At 39.6% G+C, this 25,000-nt stretch overlaps 3 protein-coding genes across 8 annotated transcripts in view; 1 reads left to right on the top strand and 2 right to left on the bottom strand.

The window, feature by feature from the left end:
* Positions 1-11,531, bottom strand: part of LOC143757488 (ATP-dependent 6-phosphofructokinase, liver type-like) — a 20,682-nt gene extending 9,151 nt beyond the window's left edge. For both annotated transcript variants that reach the window (XM_077248553.1, XM_077248554.1), the window contains exons 1-13: positions 11,296-11,531; positions 10,672-10,745; positions 10,374-10,451; positions 6,859-7,048; positions 3,749-3,914; positions 3,560-3,604; positions 2,945-3,053; positions 2,394-2,489; positions 2,208-2,300; positions 1,359-1,484; positions 1,195-1,259; positions 1,049-1,112; positions 95-241 (exon numbers count right to left, since the gene is read on the bottom strand). In XM_077248553.1, coding sequence (XP_077104668.1) covers positions 95-241; positions 1,049-1,112; positions 1,195-1,259; positions 1,359-1,484; positions 2,208-2,300; positions 2,394-2,489; positions 2,945-3,053; positions 3,560-3,604; positions 3,749-3,914; positions 6,859-7,048; positions 10,374-10,451; positions 10,672-10,745; positions 11,296-11,377 — 1,335 coding nt within the window. In that variant the 5' untranslated portion in view covers positions 11,378-11,531. The remainder of the gene's footprint in view (positions 1-94; positions 242-1,048; positions 1,113-1,194; positions 1,260-1,358; positions 1,485-2,207; positions 2,301-2,393; positions 2,490-2,944; positions 3,054-3,559; positions 3,605-3,748; positions 3,915-6,858; positions 7,049-10,373; positions 10,452-10,671; positions 10,746-11,295) is intronic.
* A 982-nt stretch (positions 11,532-12,513) lies between these two features.
* On the top strand, positions 12,514-19,097 carry LOC143757492 (cilia- and flagella-associated protein 410-like). The gene is made up of 7 exons (XM_077248560.1): positions 12,514-12,697; positions 12,871-12,889; positions 13,801-13,847; positions 14,208-14,440; positions 15,814-15,961; positions 16,042-16,132; positions 18,318-19,097. Exons 1-7 carry the CDS (start codon positions 12,621-12,623, stop codon positions 18,450-18,452), a joined length of 750 nt encoding a protein of 249 aa, XP_077104675.1. The 5' UTR covers positions 12,514-12,620; the 3' UTR covers positions 18,453-19,097.
* LOC143757490 (origin recognition complex subunit 2-like) overlaps positions 19,062-25,000 on the bottom strand; it is an 11,941-nt gene continuing 6,002 nt past the window's right edge. For all 5 annotated transcript variants that reach the window (XR_013210562.1, XM_077248555.1, XM_077248557.1 and 2 more), the window contains exons 11-16: positions 24,966-25,000; positions 24,741-24,887; positions 23,108-23,279; positions 22,284-22,345; positions 22,065-22,183; positions 19,062-19,379 (exon numbers count right to left, since the gene is read on the bottom strand). The exon at positions 24,966-25,000 is cut by the window's right edge and continues 62 nt beyond it. Coding sequence is in view for 4 of the 5 variants with exons in the window: in XM_077248555.1 (XP_077104670.1) it covers positions 19,296-19,379; positions 22,065-22,183; positions 22,284-22,345; positions 23,108-23,279; positions 24,741-24,887; positions 24,966-25,000 (619 nt within the window). In the remaining variant the exon portion in view is untranslated. The remainder of the gene's footprint in view (positions 19,380-22,064; positions 22,184-22,283; positions 22,346-23,107; positions 23,280-24,740; positions 24,888-24,965) is intronic.

The raw sequence follows: 25,000 nt of genomic DNA, 5'->3' as shown, positions 1-25,000 counted from the left end.
CTGCAAATGCAGCGTATGTGAAAGCACAATAGTGCGCCACACACACTGCACAGAGAGAGAAAGAGAGAGAGCAGACCATGTGACTGATTCTCACCGCGCCATTGGCCAGCCCCTCGAAGCCGTCGTGAACGCTGTAAACCATGTGACCCTGAGCGAGTCCCACGCGCACCGCTGACCTCACAGCCGCATTCATCCCTGCAGCCGGAGCGCCCACGTTCAGGATCGCCATCGAGTGGTTACTCTGGAGGAACACACACACACACACACACACACACACACACACACACACACACACACACACAACCATACACACACACACACACACATACACACACACACACACACACACACACAAACAGGCAAACAAAAGCACACACAACACAAGTCTGTTTAATTGCTGTTTAAAGACGACATAAAACAGCCATCAAACAGCTAAATGGTACTTTCTTTAATGTGAAAAAATGTGTACATTTCTATGTATTTATAATAAATAATTATTTTTTTAATAAAATATTAAAAGTTAAATTGTGTATATTGTATTTTTAATTTTAATTTTAAATGGTACTTTCTTTAATGTGAAAAAATGTGTACATTTCTATGTAAATTAAATGAAATTGTTTTAAATTAATTAAATTAAGAATTTAAATTAAATTGTGTATATTGTATTTTAATTATATAGTTGTAAAACAAATACTTTTACAATGACTATATATATACACATATATATAAAATATAATATACATTTTTTTACATTTTTGTGTGTGTGTGTGTGTCTTAAAAAAAAAAATGCATAATATAATAAATACACAGAATTTAAATTATATATATTATATGCATACATATATATATATATATATAAATCATTATTATATTATACTGTGATAGTATTGGTTTATATTATTCGACAAATACATTTTCAACTAAATATTTTAAAAAAACACTTGTTGATAATGTGCATGAGACACTTAGTAGGACAGTAATTGGGTGTTTTTGATTAGATGTTTTAAAAGCACAAAGACAGTATATCGTGTATGAACGAGTCGGGCACCTTAGACGGAGCCGGATGATGATGAGCCAAGAGCTTGTACGTGTTCCAGTTGTTCTCAAAACTCCTGCGATGAAGAAATAACTGATGAGTTCAGAGATTCATTCACATAAACAACACTCACAAAACAAACAACGAGTGAAACTCACTTTCCACGCAACTGAATGGCCTCTTCAAACCTCTTCTCATTCATGGCTTTCTGAACCTCTTTAGTCTAAAACACAGAAACACACACACGTGTGTTCTCTGCACTGCTCCAGCAGACTGAAGGTCAAGGGTCGCGGTGTTTAACTCACCATGTTCACACACTCACCATGTTCACACACTCCATGAGCGGCAGACGCATGGCCTGATTCCCCGACAGGCCGATCACGACAGCGGACGTCTCAGGAGTCGCTTCCAGCAGCGCAACCACAGCTTCTACACCCATCTTACTGCTCTACACACACACACACACACACACACAGACACACAGACACACAGACACACACACACACACACACACAGACACACAGACACACAGACACACAGACACACAGACACACAGACACACAGACACACAGACACACAGACACACAGAGACACAGAGACACACAGACACACAGAGACACAGAGACACACAGACACACAGACACACAGACACACAGACACACACACACACACACAATTAGCGGCTTTCTGACCCAAGGCCATTTAACACACTATTCTTACACAATACCACAGAAGAAAAAATAAAAGAAGATCATTGTGACTTTTCATTTCGTAATTCTGATTAATTTATTGCAATAAATTTTTTTTATATATATTATTTATGAGATTTTCAGTTTTTTATTCCAGGGCGAAACAAGCTTTTATACAAAAGAAAGGTAAAAAAATAAAAAATAAGATGAGATGAAGTAACGCAAAAGACAAACCCACGTTTTATTCATCTGTGCTGCATCCAGAGTAAGTGTGTGTGTGTGTGTGTGTGTGTGTGTGTGTGAGAGACACAGAGAAAGATAGGGTGTGTGTTTGTGTGTATATGTGCGAGAGTGTGCATCTGTGTGTGAGTGTGTGCGAGTGTGTGCGTGAGAGAGAGAGAAAGAGAGTGTGTGTTTGTGTGTATATGTGCGCGTGCACGAGTGTGTGCGTGTGTGTGTGTGTGTGGTGAACATGGACTCACCAGGACTCTGTCAAAGGCAGACGGTGTTCCTCCTCTCTGAACGTGACCCAGTACAGTGACCCGTGTGTCGTAACCCAACCGCTGAACCACCAGCTGCACACACACACACACACACACACACACACACACGGTTAGAACACGAGTCTGAAGATCTCCACAACTGAACATCATCATTGAGAGTCTCACATCTTTGACGTAGTTGGATGAGATCAGATGGCCGTGTTTGTCGATCGCTCCTTCTGCGATGATCACGATGTTCAGACGAGAGCCTTTACTGCGACTCTGATCACACACACACACACACACACACACACACACTAAAGTCAAATACTTTCTACAAGCTAAAATATTGCACTATTATTCAAAATAAAACTGAAATCAGTAAATGTGGTTATATATCAGGTGTTTTTCCAGTCAAAATAAAGTTTGATGGTTTGAAATTGATTTGAAAATAAATTAATTAATACAGCCATAAATATTACTAAGTATATTTTACAGCTGTAATGTAAAATAATTTTTATTTTATTTTAGTAGTAATATTTCTTATTTTGCTTTATTTAGTAGTAATAATATTTTTTATTATAATAATATTTTTATATTCACTATAAAATGTTTTGGTTATATAAAAATGTATGATTATATTCATTTGTCCAATTACATCTGAGCCCATGATATTTTCACACCATGGGTTTTCTTTAAGTGTCAGTGTTTCGAGGATCATGAGGCCGGACTCTGACCTCTCCCAGTCGAGCGCACATGTGATCCTCCCAGTCGTCCTCTGGCGGAGCCTCCGGGATGAAGAGCCAGTCAGCGCCGGACGCCAGAGCCGAGACCACAGCCAGATACCTGAGAACCACACACACAGGATCAGACCAGACCGGATCAGACCAGACCGGATCAGATCAGACCAGACCGGATCAGATCAGACCAGACCGGATCAGATCAGACCAGACCGGATCAGACCAGACCAGACCGGATCAGACCAGACCGGATCAGATCAGACCAGACCGGATCAGATCAGACCAGACCGGATAAGACCAGACCAGACCGGATAAGACCAGACCAGATTAGACCAGACCGGATCAGACCAGACCAGACCGGATCAGACCGGACCAGACCAGACCGGATCAGATCAGACCAGACCGGATCAGATCAGACCAGACCGGATAAGACCAGACCAGACCGGATCAGACCAGACCAGATCAGACCAGAACGGATCAGACCAGACCAGACCGGACCAGACCAGATCAGACCGGACCGGACCGGACCAGACCGGATCAGACCAGACCGGATCAGAACAGACCAGATCAGATCAGATCCACATGGCCTCAAGAATAATAACAGTAACTGACCCGCAGTGGCGGCCCATCACCTCCAGCACAAACGTCCTCTGATGACTGAAACACAGGAGAGAGAGAGAGAGAGAGTGGCTGTGTGTTCCACACACACCAAACACACTGAGCATGTGTATTCATGAGTCACTGTAAGCATCAAATGTCATCACGTGTGTGTGTGTGTGTGTGTGTATACACATGTGTGACCTCTGTGCCGTGGTGGTGATGGCATCAATAACTTCCATGATTCGATGCAGAGCAGAATCGGCTCCGATTGTCATGTCAGTTCCACAGAAATCATTATCAATGGATCCAACCAAACCCACGATGTTCAGACGAGTAAACTGCTGCGCCAGAGAGTCCGTGATCCGGCCTGGAACACACACACACACACACACTCTTTCAATCCTCAGCTCAGTGCAAATCTGGAATAACCTTTTTTACAACTGTCCTCAAGTCCTGCTGAAAACCTGCAGATCAGGATCTGGTTTCAGTGCAGGAGAGGTGAACGATCACTTACACACAAACAGTGTTAATACCGTGAACTAAAACATTTGAGCTGGAGCGAGTCAGTCAGTGAGTGAGTCACTGAGTGAGTGAGTGAGTGAGTCAGTGAGTGAATGAGTGAGTCAGTGAGTGAGTGAGCGAGTCAGTGAGTGAATGAGTGAGTCAGTGAGTGAGTGAGCGAGTCAGTGAGTGAATGAGTGAGTCAGTGAGTGAATGAGTGAGTCAGTGAGTGAGTCACTGAGTGAGTGAGTGAATGAGTCACTGAGTGAGTCACTGAGTGAGTGAGTCACTGAGTGAGTGAGTGAGTGAGTCACTGAGTGAGTGAGTGAGTGAGTCACTGAGTGAGTGAGTGAGTCACTGAGTGAGTGAGTGACTGAGTGAGTGAGTGAGTCACTGAGTGAGTGAGTGAGTCACTGAGTGAGTGAGTGAGTCACTGAGTGAGTGAGTGAGTCACTGAGTGACTGAGTGAGTGAGTCACTGAGTGACTGAGTGAGTGAGTGAGTCAATGAGTGAGTGAGTGAGTGAGTCACTGAGTGAGTGAGTGAGTGAGTCACTGAGTGAGTGAGTGAGTGAGTCACTGAGTGAGTGAGTGAGTCACTGAGTGAGTGAGTGAGTCACTGAGTGAGTGAGTGAGTCACTGAGTGAGTGAGTGAATGAGTCAGTGAGTGAGTCACTGAGTGAGTGAGTCACTGAGTGAGTGAGTGAGTGAGTCACTGAGTGAGTGAGTGAGTGAGTCACTGAGTGAGTGAGTGAGTGAGTCACTGAGTGAGTGAGTGAGTCACTGAGTGAGTGAGTGACTGAGTGAGTGAGTGAGTGACTGAGTGAGTGAGTGAGTCACTGAGTGAGTGAGTGAGTCACTGAGTGAGTGAGTGAGTCACTGAGTGAGTGAGTGAGTCACTGAGTGAGTGAGTGAGTGAGTCACTGAGTGACTGAGTGAGTGAGTGAGTCACTGAGTGAGTGAGTGAGTGAGTGAGTCACTGAGTGAGTGAGTGAGTGAGTCACTGAGTGAGTGAGTGAGTGAGTCACTGAGTGAGTGAGTGAGTCACTGAGTGAGTGAGTGAGTCACTGAGTGAGTGAGTGAGTCACTGAGTGAGTGAGTGAGTCACTGAGTGAGTGAGTGAGTCACTGAGTGACTGAGTGAGTGAGTGAGTCACTGAGTGACTGAGTGAGTGAGTCACTGAGTGAGTGAGTGAGTGAGTCACTGAGTGAGTGAGTGAGTGAGTCACTGAGTGAGTGAGTGAGTCACTGAGTGAGTGAGTGAGTCACTGAGTGAGTGAGTGAGTCACTGAGTGAGTGAGTGAGTGAGTCACTGAGTGAGTGAGTGAGTGAGTGAGTCACTGAGTGAGTGAGTGAGTCACTGAGTGAGTGAGTGAGTCACTGAGTGAGTGAGTGAGTCACTGAGTGAGTGAGTGAGTCACTGAGTGAGTGAGTGAGTCACTGAGTGACTGAGTGAGTGAGTGAGTCACTGAGTGACTGAGTGAGTGAGTGAGTCACTGAGTGAGTGAGTCACTGAGTGACTGAGTGAGTGAGTCACTGAGTGAGTGAGTGAGTGAGTGAGTGAGTCACTGAGTGAGTGAGTGAGTGAGTGAGTCACTGAGTGAGTGAGTCACTGAGTGAGTGAGTGAGTGAGTGTCACTGAGTGAGTGAGTGAGTCACTGAGTGAGTGAGTGAGTCACTGAGTGAGTGAGTGAGTCACTGAGTGAGTGAGTCACTGAGTGACTGAGTGAGTGAGTCACTGAGTGAGTGAGTGAGTGAGTGAGTGAGTCACTGAGTGAGTGAGTGAGTGAGTGAGTCACTGAGTGAGTGAGTCACTGAGTGAGTGAGTGAGTGAGTGTCACTGAGTGAGTGAGTGAGTCACTGAGTGAGTGAGTCACTGAGTGAGTGAGTGAGTCACTGAGTGAGTGAGTGAGTGAGTGAGTGAGTCACTGAGTGAGTGAGTGAGTGAGTGAGTCACTGAGTGAGTGAGTGAGTGAGTGAGTCACTGAGTGAGTGACTGAGTGAGTCACTGAGTGAGTGAGTGAGTGAGTCACTGAGTGAGTGAGTGAGTGAGTCACTGAGTGAGTGAGTGAGTGAGTCACTGAGTGAGTGAGTGAGTCACTGAGTGAGTGAGTCACTGAGTGAGTGAGTGAGTCACTGAGTGAGTGAGTGAGTCACTGAGTGAGTGAGTGAGTCACTGAGTGAGTGAGTGAGTGAGTCACTGAGTGAGTGAGTGAGTGAGTCACTGAGTGAGTAGGCTTGTTCGACTTGAACCGGCGCTGCACAGACCGATCGGTTGATGACATCAAAGTACCGCGAGAGCGATTCAAAAGCATAAGGAGCCGTCTGCTCTCTAATCGCTCTCGCGGTACTTTGATGTCATCAACCGATCGGTTTGTGCAGCGCCGGTTCAAGTCGAACAAGCCTAGTGAGTGAGTGAGTCACTGAGTGAGTCAGTGAGTGAGTCAGTGAGTGAGTCAGTGAGTGAGTCAGTGAGTGAGTCAGTGAGTGAGTCAGGGAGTGAGTCAGGGAGTGAGTCAGGGAGTGAGTCACTGAGTGAGTGAGTGAGTGAGTCACTGAGTGAGTGAGTGAGTCACTGAGTGAGTGAGTGAGTGAGTGAGTGAGTCACTGAGTGAGTGAGTGAGTCAGTCAGTGAGGGAGTCAGTGAGTGAGTGAGTGAGTCACTGAGTGAGTGAGTGAGTGAGTGAGTGAGTGAGTGAGTCATTCAGTGAGGGAGTCAGTGAGTGAGTGAGTGAGTGAGTGAGTCACTGAGTGAGTGAGTGAGTGAGTGAGTCACTGAGTGAGTGAGTGTGAGTGTGTGTGTGTGTGTTTACCCTGCTGCACCAGCTCTGCCAGTAGGCTCCTCCACTCGCTGCGGAAGATGTTGGCCCCGGTGAGGCTGCCGTCTCCTCCACACACACACAGGTTCGTGATGCCGCGCTGGAGCAGGTGAAACGCCGCGGATAAACGACCCTCTCGAGTCGTGAAGGACTTACAGCGGGCGCTGCCGATGATGGTGCCACCCTGACCACAGGAGAAGGGAACACATGATCAGTGGCACACGCACACACACACTTCTGGTTCGCTATCTTTGTGGAGACTCTCCGTAATGGTTTTTATACAGTACAAACTGTATATTCTGTCCCCTTACACTAACCCTACCCATAACACACACCCACACACACTAACCTTATCCTTAAGCCTACCCATCACACACACACACACACACTAACCCTACCCATCACACACACACTAACCCTACCCATCACACACACACACACACTAACCATACCCATCACACACACACACACACACACAAACCCTACCCATCACACACTAACCCTACCCATCACACACACACACACACACTAACCCTACCCACCTCACACTCACACTAAACCTACCCATCACACACACACACACACACACACTAACCCTACCCATCACACACACACACACACACACACCTACCCATCACACACACACACACACACCCATCACACACACACACACACACACTAAACCTACCCATCACACAGAAACGCATTCAACTTATTGCATAATGCACAATTTTCACACTATTTTTAAACAAAACTGAATTATACAGTATACACTGCGAGCTGACCACACTCAATTGACCAGTGAGCGTAGATGTGATGCAAACGCTGCTGTAATCTCACACTTAATCTGCTGCTTTAATCTCAATCCTGCTGCTGTCAGGCAGAGGAGGATGATTGACAGCTCAAGATGATTGACAGCTCAGTGCTTCTGCAGAAACCCACCGGGAACTTATTAGAACTTTTAAACCCGTTTACTTATTCATTACATGTTTGATGCTCCTGGTTTCATGGTCAGGCTTCCCTTTAAAGTTGTTTTCAGACTCTACTAGAACAGGTTTTCCTGATTGAATGTTGATTATTTTCCTCATATTCTCCATTGTTGCGGCTCCTCTCTTCCCAGTCTGTCAGTAACGCTCTGTTTACTTCCTGTCTCTATGAAGCCCCTCCTTCTGAAAAGCACACTGTGCTCTGATTGGTCGGCTGGAGCAGTGTGTTGTGATTGGTCGAGTGCTTCGAGTGTGTTTGTGAAATGTCCCGATCCTTACCATAACCGCCAGTTTAACACACTACTAACTAACTCAACCAGGCCCCGCCCCTTTATTCTGCGTATGAATTATTATAATGAGGAATATTGTGACGTGTTCGTTCCCGGAAGAAACTCAAGATACAATGGAGGCGTTTCAGGAGTTCAGAAACACTGACACTGATATAGAGAATAACTGGAGCTTTCTCATGATCAAACAACAACACTACACACTACACACAGATGAACACTACACACTACACACAGATGAACACTACACACTAAACACAGATGAACACTACACACTACACACAGATGAACACTACACGCTACACACAGATGAACACTACACGCTAAACACTGATGAACACTACACGCTACACACAGATGAACACTACACGCTAAACACAGATGAACACTACACACTACACACAGATGAACACTACACACAGATGAACACTACACACTAAACACAGATGAACACTACACACTACACACAGATGAACACTACACACTACACACAGATGAACACTACACACAGATAAACACTACACACTACACACAGATGAACACTACACACTAAACACAGATGAACACTACACACTAAACACAGATGAACACTACATACTAAACACAGATGAACACTACACACTACACACAGATGAACACTACACACTACACACAGATGAACACTACACACAGATGAACACTACACACTAAACACAGATGAACACTACACACTACACACAGATGAACACTACACACTACACACAGATGAACACTACACACTACACACAGATAAACACTACACACTACACACAGATGAACACTACACACTAAACACAGATGAACACTACACACTAAACACAGATGAACACTACACACTACACACTACACACAGATGAACACTACACACAGATGAACACTACACACTAAACACAGATGAACACTACACACTACACACAGATGAACACTACACACTACACACAGATGAACACTACACACTACACACAGATGAACACTACACACTACACACAGATAAACACTACACACTACACACAGATGAACACTACACACTAAACACAGATGAACACTACACACTAAACACAGATGAACACTACACACTAAACACAGATGAACACTACACACTACACACAGATGAACACTACACACTAAACACAGATGAACACTACACACTACACACAGATGAACACTACACACTACACACAGATGAACACTACACACTAAACACAGATGAACACTACACACTACACACAGATGAACACTACACACTACACACAGATGAACACTACACACAGATGAACACTACACACAGATGAACACTACACACAGATGAACACTACACACTACACACAGATGAACACTACACACTAATGAACACTACACACAGATGAACACTACACACAGATGAACACTACACACTGATGAACACTACACACTGATGAACACTACACACTGATGAACACTACACACTGATGAACACTACACACTGATGAACACTACACACTGATGAACACTACCGACTACACACAGATGAACACTACACACTAAACACTGATGAACACTACACACTAAACACAGATGAACACTACACACTACACACAGATGAAAACTACACACAGATGAACACTACACACTAAACACAGATGAACACTACACACTAAACACAGATGAACACTACACACTACACACAGATGAACACTACACACTACACACAGATGAACACTACACACAGATGAACACTACACACAGATGAACACTACACACTAAACACAGATGAACACTACACACTACACACAGATGAACACTACACACTACACACAGATGAACACTACACACAGATGAACACTACACACAGATGAACACTACACACAGATGAACACTACACACTACACACAGATGAACACTACACACTAATGAACACTACACACAGATGAACACTACACACTGATGAACACTACACACTGATGAACACTACACACTGATGAACACTACACACTGATGAACACTACACACTGATGAACACTACACACTGATGAACACTACACACTGATGAACACTACCGACTACACACAGATGAACACTACACACTAAACACTGATGAACACTACACACTAAACACAGATGAACACTACACACTACACACAGATGAAAACTACACACAGATGAACACTACACACTAAACACAGATGAACACTACACACTAAACACAGATGGAGACGGTGCTCAAGTGTCTCAGACTTACAAGCTGAATGATGTTGGTGACGCTCTGCCAGTTGGCGAGTTTGATATGATCACCTCCATCAACCAGGCCTTGATAACCCTGAGAGAGAGAGAGAGAGAGAGAGAGAGAGAGATCTAAATTTGTCATAGTATACAGAAATGTTGATTAATTGTTCTACTTACCTTTATTTATTTATCTTTCAATTCTTTGTATGTATGTATGTATATGTGAAGCAATGAACCACATTTGAATTGAATTGAAAGAGAGAGCTACGAATCACACAAGCTCTTAGTGTCTCTCGCCCAGCAGAAGCTCCTACCTCATAGATCAGGTAGACTTTGGCACCTACAAAGATGCCCATGCGTGTTACAGCACGAACAGCAGCATTCATACCTGCAGAAATCACAGACACACACACACACACACACACACACACACACACAACAAAATGCATTTAATGTATAAGCAACAACTACAGATACATTTGACAAACTGTGTATGGAATGCACAATGCAATCTGGCAACACACACAACATGCAGTGCCAATTTAACGAGCAAACAATTCCATGAACAAACAAAAGCAGCACAAGAAGACACTAGATAGTGCTCATGACACAAAGTGCTGCTCCAATAAGTTACATAACAGTCAGTTCATGCATTACTTCTGCCCCAGATACTCTCATATAACAGAAAAAACTGAGAAAATTAGGAAATGAAACCAGAAACCCTTTGCAATAGTTTTAGCAGTGTGTGCACGAGTGGATTCCTCTACAACAGGTAGTAAAACACATTTCTATATTTCCACATTGCTTGCACGCAGATGTACTGAGATTGAAGAATGCGTGAGACGCGTTTAAAATGCATCGCACTCTCGCGTCTGAAACGCTCTTTGTCCAGAATGTTTGTTTGTCCGTAATGCTTTTATTATGATGATGTTGTTTACCCTGCGCGTCCCCGCCGCTGGTCAGGACCGCGATGGCTTTCCCCGCGCCGCTCATCCGCAGCTTCTCAAAGTCCACATGCATGATGGAAGATCACTAATATAAACCCTGAACAGAGGAAAAACACTCGCACTGGTTCCCAGTTAAAAGCTTCTGGCATTCACCGCACGTAGCGCACGAATTGTGTCGGCGGCGCGCACGTACGCGCGTCTCGCTTCGCCTATTGTTTGTTCTGCGCGCTCCCGCCTCTGCTCGTTTACGAATTATCTCCACAATTAGACTAAGATTACATATGATCGAATAGATATTTGACTTAAACTGAGTAATGAAACAATGAATGCAATAGAGACTCGATAATTCCTCAATTAAAACTAATGCTGACTGAAGCAGTTCATGACATAATGTGTAATGTTTTAAACGTAAAAAGTTAATGAATTAAAAGAGTAATGTTATGTTTAGTGAGAGACAGTGGAAAACATTAACCTCTTCTGTAACCCTTAAAAAGCGTTATTATGCGAGAACTGTATTTTTGTTTTTTTATAGCAATAACACTACAGAGTCATACAAAACACTTGAATCTATAAAAACATTTGATCACAATTATGCATTTTTTATAAAAAAAATCAATCATACATCTATTACATCAAGTAGCCTATCCTTTCCAACAGCTGAGATGTCTTAACAGCTTTACGATTGTTCTGTATTAAAGTCAAAGTGTCGTAAAAAACCTTTAAGTCAGTGGAAAATAGTCCACCATTACTTAGTTAACATACATTTGGCTTTATGTATATGATATTTCCCAAATAAAATAATTTTTTTAGTAATATTTTCCATTTCCAGTATCACAATCCATAAACAACTAGACCATTATATCAGTTATAGTGACACGTTTGTAAAACACCTCAAAAATATACATAGAAACTTATAGTTTGGTATTTATTACAACTAAAAAATAAATGTACAATTGTTTTGTTTCCTCTTTACAAAAATAGCATAATGGAGAAACCCCTTCTTTAAACTTACTGATAAAATAATTTCCTGGATAATATCTATCTATTATTTTAAAGTGAGTTTCTTTGACTTTATTAGGAATTGCATATTTATTAATATCTGGCCCCCTGTATTATTAACAGATGAACAGTTGTTGTTTTGTCGCCCTCTGCTGTTGACTCTGTGAACTGAGCGAATGGAAACGCGCTGTTGTCATAGACACGGAGTGACGCGCATGCGCAGTGACGGACTCCGGAAAGCAGAGATATGATGTTCACCAGACGCGCTCGGGATCAATATTGACGCATTTACAAACAAAACCTTAATATTTATCAACATGAAATTAACCCGGAAACTGGTTCTGGCTCGGGCTAAAGCATCGGACCTGGAAAGTGTGAAGAAGTTAAACTGCTGGTGTGTTTTCTGCTGTTTGTTAGCTGCTAGCCTGATGAATACCAGTCGTTTAATAATTAAGATTTTTCATTTAACATTAGTCTGTGTTGTTGGGTTTATCCTGTGTGGATTTACATGAAGATATTTTCTGAATAAAGTACTGTATTCTCTAATAATTTCTTCGTGTGTTTCAGGGGCTGTAATCTGACAGACGTGAGTATTGAATCTTTTTGCTTCTTTTTAATGTTTAAAATCCCATTTTAAATAAATGTTATCTGAAAAAAAAATCTACAAGAAACACTTATCTATGTAAGACCATTTTCTGTCACACAAGAAAAAAAATTAGGCTTTGGTAAATCGAAATGATGACTTACCAAGACATAATAACGAGATTAAAATGTCGAAATTATGATATAAAGTCATGATTTTGATTTAGTATGTCAATTTACAATTTTCATCTTAGAAATATGACTTTGTAATGTCATCATTTTAGCGCTTTCAAATAGATTAATCGCGATTAATCGCATTTAACATAAAAGTTTGTTTATATAATGTGTATTTGACAGCGCTACATAATTTTTTTGTCATAATTATGTTTTAGAAAAGCATGATTTCTTTTTTATGTGACATAAATGGTAATACATGTAATCAAAATTATTCAACCCCCATTGTAAATAAGGTTTATTGGCAAAATGTACAGACTTTTAGGTGTTTCCGATGAACAAATCCTACAGATGTAATTGAAACACCTCAGCACAACAAATGTTTCAAGTGGTTTCCCTAAATTCAACTGAAAATGTAATTTTAATGACTTCTGCAGTCTCAAAATGATTCACCCCCTGAATATAATCCCTCACAACAACACAAATCTGCAAGAGAGCTGTTGTCTCAGTAATCAAGGGCTTCATTAGCTGCACCAGGTGTGCTTGAGCTAGAACACATGAACTATCTGAACTGCCGAGGTTTGTTGAGTGTCACGGTTGACTGTATTTTATAAAAATGGTCAAAAGAATAATCCGAAAAGTAAATGATTAATTTCGATTACAACTGTATACCCATCTATTATATAATATGACATTTATTCAGTACACCGTATATATAAATGTAATGTCATTTTTCCACAGATCTCCATATTTCAGCAGATTCCTAATGTCGAGGTTCTCACACTGAGGTTTGTGGGAATAAACAATTATAAATCTCCTCGTATATTTCTGAATCAACATGCACTAATGCTACATTTTTCTAAATGTCATAATCATTTTTTAACAAACCAGTATTCGTTACTTTAATGAGCTCATTGTTTCCGCCTTAAATTATTACATTGTTTAAATGTATACATTTTTATCTAACTGTGATTTTGTATATGTACATTTCTGAAATACTTAGACAGTTTCCTCACTGTAAATTATAATATGGACTTGTGCATTTTCTGTAAAGCTGCTTTGAAATGATGTGTCTTTTGAAAAGCACAATATAAATAAACATGAATTGAATAGAATATGTGTAACAGAGTTTCTCTCACATCTCTCAGTGCGAATCACATCTCGTCTCTGGAACACATCTCGTCCTGTCAGCATCTCAGCGAACTCTACCTGAGACGCAACGACATCCACTCGCTGTGTGAACTGCAGCATCTGAGGAGTCTGGGTTATCTGAAGGTCCTGTGGCTAGCGGAGAACCCGTGCTGTTACGCCACTGACCCCAACACATACCGGCTGACCGTCATCAGGACCCTGCCCGGACTGCACAAACTAGACAACCAGGGTGAGTCGAGCCATCCTTCAAACTGCGCAAATTGAAAATACGCCCGATGGAAACACGTCAATTTCGCAAAAAAAGTTTTTACGCTCGCATGAGGATGTTTTTCAGGCAATTCGAAAAAGGAATATTTCGCAAAACTGCAATGGAAACAGTTTTTGCTCATTTACAGTCACCTGACGTAGATGACGCGGTGTGTTTGGACAGAATACGAGACTGAGTTCTTGATTAAACTCATAAAAGACGAAAGAATGACAGGAATACTGGATTCTAAACCTCACAGAAATGCCACAATCAAGATCTCGAAGCAGAAATGAGGAGAAACACCCAGAAACTCCTCATATGAGCCGCTCTCAGTATAAGAGTCTTTCCTGGCCATTAATGCTTGATAACACACAAACACACACACACACACACACACACACACACACACACACGTTTCCTTCCATTAATAATAATGGCCAGTGCAGCGGCTGGGATATACATAAACCAACATCCGTCGCCGTGATTTTTGGAATAATTATCGCGTGAGGAAAAATGACGTTTTAGTCGCATAACATCGGTTTATGGAAACGCCGTCATTTCGCGATAGTTTTTTTATCGACATTTAGAAAAAATCGCAAAAGATTGGTGCAAATCTGTAATAGAAACACGCCTAGTGACGGATGAACTTATACAGTCGAGTCTCCTTCATTTCTACAGCGCTTTTAACAATATAGAGTTTCACAGCAGCTTTACAGTGATAATAGGAGATTACAGTAACAGAGATTGTTTCGGCTTTACAGCAGATCTAGAATAAAGTTATTGTCCAGATAAAGTTAGTTTTGATTGATTCACTATTCACCAAAAATTATTCAGACACCAGATATAATATTTTTTACTAGTGTGTGCAGGACACTATAGTTCATTTATGTAAATGAGGAGAGCAAAATAAAATAAACTGTGACATATTATATGTAATAAAACTCTTCATACAGTGACTACCAGTAAAATTTTAAAACATTTGTGACCAAAAATGATTCAGACACTTTGAGCTGATCATGTTTTGCTGAAGTGTTTTTCTTTAATAACTAATGCAGCTTTTTACAGCACAGACTGAACAACATGAAGCATTGCTTGGTAACTGGTTGAGCTAAACTGGTATTATCTAATTGTGTAGTTAAATTTAACAGCTGACAGATATTCAACATAATTCATGTGTGAGAGTCTAACAGAAGGACGGACAAAACCTGTGAAATATCCACTGATTGGATAACTCTTGTCATATTTTATTACCATTTTCTAAACTATAGTGAATAAACTGTGATAATGTGAGAAATGTGTCTGAATAAATGTTGCTTTGACTGTATATATGAATATTCATGAGTTTGTTCTGTCAGTCGTTACAGAGGAGGAACTCGCACAAGCATTAAAGGAAGGGGAGGAGCTTGTGAGCCCTCCAGGCCCCGCCCCCACCAGCTCAACCAATGGCCTTACAGAAGCAGAGTCCGAGAACGACCCTCTGAATTACAGCATGGAGGAAACCAAGTAAGATCTGACCTCTGACCTCTGCTTCTGTTGTGTTTCTGTGGATGTGGACACACACTCTCACACTGATGTCTGTGCAGTAAAATCCGAGCTCAGCTGGGAATGAAGCTTCTGCCGAGAGACAAGTTCCCGTCGCTGTCGTCCCCGAGAGAGGCCGGAGACAAGAGGAAGGTACACACACTGAATCATCATTCAACAGCAGCTCGTAAAAACTAATGCGTTACAATATCGTGACATATACATGAACGTGACTTGACTTTATATTAGGTGTCTTTAACTACTATGTAACATTTAAATGAATCATTTGATACAGTGCACTTGTTGTGTACATTCAAGTTTTTACATTATGCTTATATTTTTAAAACCACCTGCATGTAATTAAATCATTCTGTAATTAATTTCTGTAATTACACCTCTTAAATCTACTCATACCATCAAACCTGTCCCTATCCATTTCCCACCTCAGTAGCAGCAAATGTTTCGTCATACAACATGAACACAATAAGTACATATCTTTTAATTTAATATTTCATTTAATATTCAACAATATTATTGCTCTCCTGCATTGACACCATTATGTAAGAACTGAACTGAGCTGGATGATGACATCACGGTTTTCTCCAGAGCCGCGATATATATTTATGAACTAAAATAATATTTTTTTTTCGTTTTTTACAACAAAAATGAAGCATCACTGAACTTACTTAAGCTGGACTAACGCTATTTTCTTCTGGAAACTGTTTTCCTGTTATCTCTGTAAAGCTGCTTTGAAACACTCTATATTGTAAAAAGCTCTATATAAATAAAGGTGACTTGACCTGTTACTCCCTGAAAAAGTAACTACTTATGTTACTTTTTCTGGAAAGTACCGTGTTACTTTACTCTAGATGAGGCTCCCTCTTTCTTCCAGACCTTGCTGGTATTTTTTAACGCAGTAATGCATTCAACAACCCAGACTTTATAACATACACCCTTTTCTTTTAAAAACACATTGAGAATATTATTATTATATTCTGACCACTTAGAATATTTCCTCGCTATGTATGCCATACAAAAGATTTCTTAACATTATGGATTGTATTACCTACTGTACAACTCTTTTTATGGAAAGTTGAAAGTAGTGTTTTGTTACTTTTGTACTTTGTGTCTGTTTCCTGGAGAAGGGAATTTTGATTTAGTAGTTTGAAAATGTTTAAGCAAATTAAACTAAAAAGTAATTTAGTTAAAAGTAGTAACTCAAATATTAATGTGTAAATGGATAAAGTAATGCATTACTCTGATTGCATAATGCACGTTTATTTGTAATGCATTACTTTACTGGTTACATAAAAATGTATCTAATTACATAATACACGTTACTTGTAGTGTAACATCAAAAAAGTAATCTTACATAATGCATATTACTTGGAATGCATTTCTTGTTACATCAAAAATTATTCTGATTACATAATACATGTTACTTGTAATGCGTTACTTTGCTTGTTACATCAAAAGTAATTTAATTGTGTAATGCGTTACTTTACTCGTTACATCAAAAGTAATTTAATTGTGTAATGCGTTACTTTACTCGTTACATCAAAAGTAATTTAATTGTGTAATGCGTTACTTTACTCGTTACATCAAAAGTAATTTAATTGTGTAATGCGTTACTTTACTCGTTACATCAAAAGTAATTTAATTGTGTAATGCGTTACTTTACTCGTTACATCAAAAGTAATTTAATTGTGTAATGCGTTACTTTACTCGTTACATCAAAAGTAATTTAATTGTGTAATGCGTTACTTTACTCGTTACATCAAAAGTAATTTAATTGTGTAATGCGTTACTTTACTCGTTACATCAAAAGTAATTTAATTGTGTAATGCGTTACTTTACTCGTTACATCAAAAGTAATTTAATTGTGTAATGCGTTACTTTACTCGTTACATCAAAAGTAATTTAATTGTGTAATGCGTTACTTTACTCGTTACATCAAAAGTAATTTAATTGTGTAATGCGTTACTTTACTCGTTACATCAAAAGTAATTTAATTGTGTAATGCGTTACTTTACTCGTTACATCAAAAGTAATTTAATTGTGTAATGCGTTACTTTACTCGTTACATCAAAAGTAATTTAATTGTGTAATGCGTTACTTTATTCGTTACAATCAAAAGTAATTTGTGTAATGTCAAGGCAAGTCACCTTTACTTATATAACACTTTTTACAATACAGATTGTTTTAAAGCAGCTTTACAGAGATAACAGGAAAAATAATTTTGTAATAATCTTGTTAAATATAAAATTAATGCACATTACTTGTAATGCGTTACCCCAACACTGTTCATATGTAACTAAAGTGTTATTCCTGGTTTCAGTGTCACACATTAGAGGCTGTTCTTCTCCTGCTGAAGGATTTGGACGTGGAGGAGCTGAAAATCGTTCAGTCCGTCACCGAGAGCAAACTCCGATCCCGCAGTCGACAGAGAGAGAAGTCTCCGATCTGCTCCTGAAACACCAGCGGCACACGAGCAAACAGCTCATACTGGGAAATTACACATTTATGCATATTTCAGTTACACTTTACAATAAGGTTTTATTTGTTAATGCATTTGCTACATGAGCAATATATTCCTTACTGCATTTGTTTGTGTTAGTAAAAATACAGCTGTTATTTCACAGTGCATTAACTAATGTTAACATTCAACTTCTTATTTAAAAAACTGTATTAGTTAATGCTGAAGTTAACTTTAAGAGTAATAGTTTACTTTAACAAATGCGTTTTTTGTTAATAAACAAAACCTTATTGTAAAGTTTTCTATAACAACTATCTTTAGTTATTTGTTTTATGCTCAAGGCAGGACGTCTCAGATATTAACATTTCAGTCATTTTGAACAACGCTCGATCACTGCGATACTTCAGATCAACTCCTGTACGGGACAAAACCAATGAATAATGTAAAAAGCTTTTGTTTGTTTGAATCTTTCATGCTCACTTGTGATTGTTACCGAGTTGCCTTTTCCTGTTCAAACTCCTGTTTTGGAGAAAATGTTTTGCTTTGTTATGATCTAAATGAAGAGGAACAACATTTTTTTGTTGAAATAATACATACGAGAATGTATTTTTCTATGTAAATAAATTCAGATGCACAAGAATATTTATTGTTTCCATCACGATCCTACACAATTTTACAGAATACTGTACATGATTAAGTGGACAAAACAGGAATTAGGTGTCGCTTAAATCTGCCATGTTTCCTTGAACATGACGCACAAAACCAAATCATTTATGATACAAAGTTGACATGTTATTTATCAGAAAGATCAGGTGACATTCCCGTGACGTTTTCCAGGTTTCATTCCACATCGTTTTTCTCCAGAAAGTCAGTCAGGGTCCCGTTATCCACCGGAATGAGGAGATATTCCACTCCGTCGGCGCCCTGAACACAAATAATGCTGCTGTAAAGCCACAGTTCACCCAGAAATGAAAATTAGCCCATGATTTACTCTCCCTCAACTCATCCTAGGTGTACATGACATTCTTCTCTCAGGCCTTTATTAACCCAGCAGAGTCGTGTGGAGCACTTTTATCATGGATAGATGCACTTTTATGAAGGATAGATGCACTTTTATCATGGATAGATGCACTTTTATCATGGATAGATGCACTTTTATCATGGATAGATGCACTTTTATCACGGATAGATGCACTTTTATGATGAATAGATGCACTTTTATGATGGATAGATGCACTTTTATGATGGATAGATGCACTTTTATGATGGATAGATGCACTTTTATCATGGATAGATGCACTTTTATGATGGATAGATGCACTTTTATCACGGATAGATGCACTTTTATGATGGATAGATGCACTTTTATCACGGATAGATGCACTTTTATCACGGATAGATGCACTTTTATGATGGATAGATGCACTTTTATGATGAATAGATGCACTTGTATCATGGATAGATGCACTTTTATGATGGATATATGCACTTTTATCATGGATAGATGCACTTTTATGATGAATAGATGCACTTTTATGATGGATAGATGCACTTTTATCATGGATAGATGCACTTTTATCATGGATAGATGCACTTTTATCATGGATAGATGCACTTTTATGATGGATAGATGCACTTTTATCACGGATAGATGCACTTTTATCACGGATAGATGCACTTTTATGATGGATAGATGCACTTTTATGATGAATAGATGCACTTTTATCATGGATAGATGCACTTTTATGATGGATAGATGCACTTTTATCATGGATAGATGCACTTTTATCATGGATAGATGCACTTTTATCATGGATAGATGCACTTTTATGATGGATAGATGCACTTTTATCACGGATAGATGCACTTTTATCACGGATAGATGCACTTTTATGATGGATAGATGCACTTTTATGATGAATAGATGCACTTTTATCATGGATAGATGCACTTTTATGATGAATAGATGCACTTTTATCATGGATAGATGCACTTTTATGATGGATAGATGCACTTTTATCACGGATAGATGCACTTTTATGATGGATAGATGCACTTTTATCATGGATAGATGCACTTTTATGATGGATAGATGCACTTTTATGATGAATAGATGCACTTTTATCATGGATAGATGCACTTTTATGATGGATATATGCACTTTTATCATGGATAGATGCACTTTTATGATGAATAGATGCACTTTTATGATGGATAGATGCACTTTTATGATGGATAGATGCACTTTTATGATGAATAGATGCACTTTTATCATGGATAGATGCACGTTTATGATGAATAGATGCACTTTTATGATGGATAGATGCACTTTTATCATGGATAGATGCACTTTTATCATGGATAGATGCACTTTTATCATGGATAGATGCACTTTTATCACGGATAGATGCACTTTTATGATGAATAGATGCACTTTTATCATGGATAGATGCACTTTTATGATGGATAGATGCACTTTTATGATGAATAGATGCACGATTTATCAAGGACAGATGCACTTTTATGATGAATAGATGCACTTTTATCACGGATAGATGCACTTTTATCACGGATAGATGCACTTTTATGATGGATATATGCACTTCTATCATGGATAGATGCACTTTTATCATGAATAGATGCACTTTTATCATGAATAGATGCACTTTTATCATGGATAGATGCACTTTTATGATGGATAGATGCACTTTTATGATGGATAGATGCACTTTTATGATGGATAGATGCACTTTTATCATGGATAGATGCACTTTTATGATGGATAGATGCACGATTTATCAAGGACAGATGCACTTTTATGATGGATAGATGCACTTTTATGATGGATAGATGCACTTTTATGATGGATAGATGCACTTTTATAATGGATAGATGCACTTTTATGATGGATAGATGCACTTTTATGATGGATAGATGCACTTTTATGATGGATAGATGCACTTTTATCATGGACAGATGCACTTTTATGATGGACACATGCACTTTTATCATGGATAGATGCACTTTTATGATGGACAGATGCACTTTTATCATGGATTGATGCACTGTTATCATGGATTGATGGACTTTTATCATGGATTGATGCACTTTTATGATGGACAGATGCACTTTTATCATGGATTGATGCACTTTTATGATGGATTGATGCACTTTTATGATGGATAGATGCACTTTTATGATGATAGATGCACTTATATGATGATAGATGCACTTTTATGATGGACAGATGCACTTTTATGATGGACAGATGCACTTTTATCATGGATAGATGCACTTTTATGATGAATTGATGAACTTTTATGATGGATAGATGCACTTTTATGATGGATAGATGCACTTTTTTAATGGATTGATGCATTTTTATGGACTTCCAAAAAAATATACCCATTCACTGCCATTATAAAGCTTGGAAGAGCCAGGACATTTTTTAATATAACTCTGATTGTATTCGTCTGAGAGAAGAATGTCATATACACCTAGGATGAGTTGAGGCAGAGTAAATCATGGGATCATTTTAATTTCTGGGTGAACTATCCCTGTAATGATCACTTGAGTTATTCTGCATATGAAGGACCGGCGAGTTCTGACCTTCTTGGTTCGGATGAGTTTGTGATCTCTGAACTCGGTGAGTTGCGTGCGCAGAGTGATGTCACTGTTCACCAGGAAAGACTCGCGACAGCGCTGGTAGAAATCCTGGAAGGACAATCCTGAACAAACAACAAAACAATCCGGTTTTAACACACAGGATCTGGATTATAAGCGGGATCTGGATTATAAGCGGCCTCGATGGCAGTGATGATGTGTTACCCGTGTACGCAGGATTGTCTTTGTTCTCCAGCTGAAACTCTGCCAGTAATCTGAAGATTCCTCTGCAATTTACAAACAATTATTATATTATACAATACAAAAATTACTATTGTTCTATTTTTGTTCACGTTTTTATAATCGATTATTTTAATTACTGGTGTAAGACTACAAAAAGTTCAAACATGCTTTTCAGCCGAATGTCATTTTCATGTCATTCCAATTCTTTTTTTGTCAATTTTATAAATCCAGATTTACTTTAGACACAGCATTAAATCTGTACCAAGCGGCAACCTTCCAGTCTCTCTCACACACACACTATAACACTCTTCAATCCAACACTGAAGTGATTAAACTGCAGTTCATCGACTGGCCACTAGAGACCGGCTGCAGAAGAGACTCAATCCCATAGACTCGCATGTTAAAATGCCCAACTTTACAGCAGAAAAAAACGTTCACAGTCTGGTGCAAAAAGTGGTTTTGGTCTATATCGCTAATTTTGCCCTTCATGACGACTGTGAGGGGGGTGAATTTTTTTACAACTCATCCGTTTAAATTATATTAAGCCTTAAAGTTGTGCATAATTAAGGGCGTGGCCACTTGAGTGACAGGTGGATGGCTGCTGATGTCACTACTAGCCATTTGTCTGCTGTCTGCTGGCGTCACGTCACCTCAGCTTATCCGCCTCTGCACATTTTCGTTTATCCGGGAGTGACGCTACCAAGATGGCGACGACCGGCTCCGCCCACTTTGGGCTTCAAAACAGTCTATGATCTGTACGTGCGTTTGATTAGTGAATGTCCTGACTGTGAGGCTAGTGTCGTCACCTGGCGTTGGGCGTGAGGCTGCGCAGCACGTGTGTGAGGGAGCTGAGTGCTAGCGCCCCCGTCTGGTGAACGAGCAGAGAGTTCTCGTACGACGTCTCCTCAGCGTACGGCAGGTACGTCGTGGTTTCGTACCACAGCCAGTTGAACATGCTCATCTTCGCCTGGTCCCAGACTGAAGCACACACAGCAGGGGTTTATCACAGACTGTCAGGGATGATATTTCTCTCCATCTACTCAATATTACAAGCTATTATATCAGTATCTATGGAAGATTGCTTCTGCCACAGAATAAAAAAACAAAAAAGTAATTGCCACTTTTTATCTCACAATTCTGACTTTATTTCTTGGGATTCAGTTTATAACTCACATTTCTAACTTTTTTCCTCAAAATTTCAAGTGTAATTTTCGCAATTCTAAAATTTTTTGGAATTGCAAGTTTATTTTTTCACAATTCTGACTTTTTTCCCCCTCACAACTCATAAATTAAATGCAATAGCGGGAAATAATGTCTATCTCGCAATTCTGAAATTATTTCTCGCAATTGCGCATTTAATTTTCTCTATTCTGACGTTTTTCCTGCTTTTGTAAGTTTATAACTCGCTCGCAATTCTGACATTATTTCCTGCTATTGCGTTTCATTTATAACTTGCAATTTTGAAGATATTTCTCACAATTGCGCATTTAATTTTCGCAATTCAGCAATATTTCTCACAATTGCAAGTTTTTATCTTGCAAATTCAAGTTTATATCTCGCAATTCTGATATTTTTTCTTGCTATTGCATTTAATGTAAATCTTGCAATTCTGGTGTTATACAAGTTTATTTATTAAAAATAAATAAACATATTTAATAAAAATATATATATATTTTTAAAATAAATATTAAAAATAAACAAATAAAAAAGTTTTTTAAGTTTATGTAATGCAATTCTGAGTTAATAACTTGCAATTGACCGTTCGCAAGGACCGTTTAGATACTGTTGCTATGTCCGACAAGCCACGCCTCTCTCACGCCACGTTCTCACGCAGTGAAATATACATCGCGGAGCAGAGAGGACACTGACTGACAGACAGATTTGGTCATTTTGTAATGAAATTTAAACAATAAATACCGTTTTATGTCTCTTTAATGTGTCTGACAGATCGCTAGAGCCTCAGTTAAAGCCGCTCGTGAACCGATCATCACTTCCTTCTTGTTCATTTACAGCATCAGATAAACATTTATGAACATCAGAAGGAAAGTTGTTTTAACCGTGGAAAGACGTCAGTACACTCCGTTATTCAAGTTTAAATCCTCCAACATTAACTCTCCTGACTGCCTTCTCGGACAAAAATGGTGGATTATGATTGGTCAGATCGCCTGTCAATCAAACTCCCTGCGAAAGGTCAATCTGACTTTATTGCAATTCCGACTTTTTTCCTCGCTATTGCATTTATATCTTGCAATTCTGACGTTATTCTCACAGTTTCGAATTTATGTCTTGCAATTCTGAGTTTACATCTAAACTTGCAATTGTGAGAACAAAAAGCCCGAATTGTGAGATAAAAAGTTGTAATACTTTTTAATAAATTTTATTCTGTGTCAGAAACAAGCTTCCATAGTTATAATCCTAAATCTTAAGCATGACACTGACTGAGTGGAGCGTTTATGTGGTCGATGGAGGCCAGCAGGTGCATGTTGGGAAGCGCCGCCAGCTGCCCCAGTGCATGCTGGGTCCTGTCGCCCCTCAGCATGGGCCCGTCGATGTTATTGACGATCAGAAACACGTGATTGCTGGGATCTGGAAGGAAACACACGAGTTACAGACACCGAAGACCATCAGCCATGAGCTCAGAGAGAAGACACACGCGAGCCAGACCTTCTCTGAGCGCTTTGGCGATGAAGTCGACCTGG

Source organism: Siphateles boraxobius, unplaced genomic scaffold (assembly GCF_051911475.1).
Source record: "Siphateles boraxobius isolate OS27281-9 unplaced genomic scaffold, OSU_SipBor_1 303, whole genome shotgun sequence".
NCBI classification, from domain to species: domain Eukaryota; kingdom Metazoa; phylum Chordata; class Actinopteri; order Cypriniformes; family Leuciscidae; genus Siphateles; species Siphateles boraxobius.
Note: the sequence above shows the minus strand (reverse complement) of the source record. Positions and strands in the feature narration are given on the sequence as shown.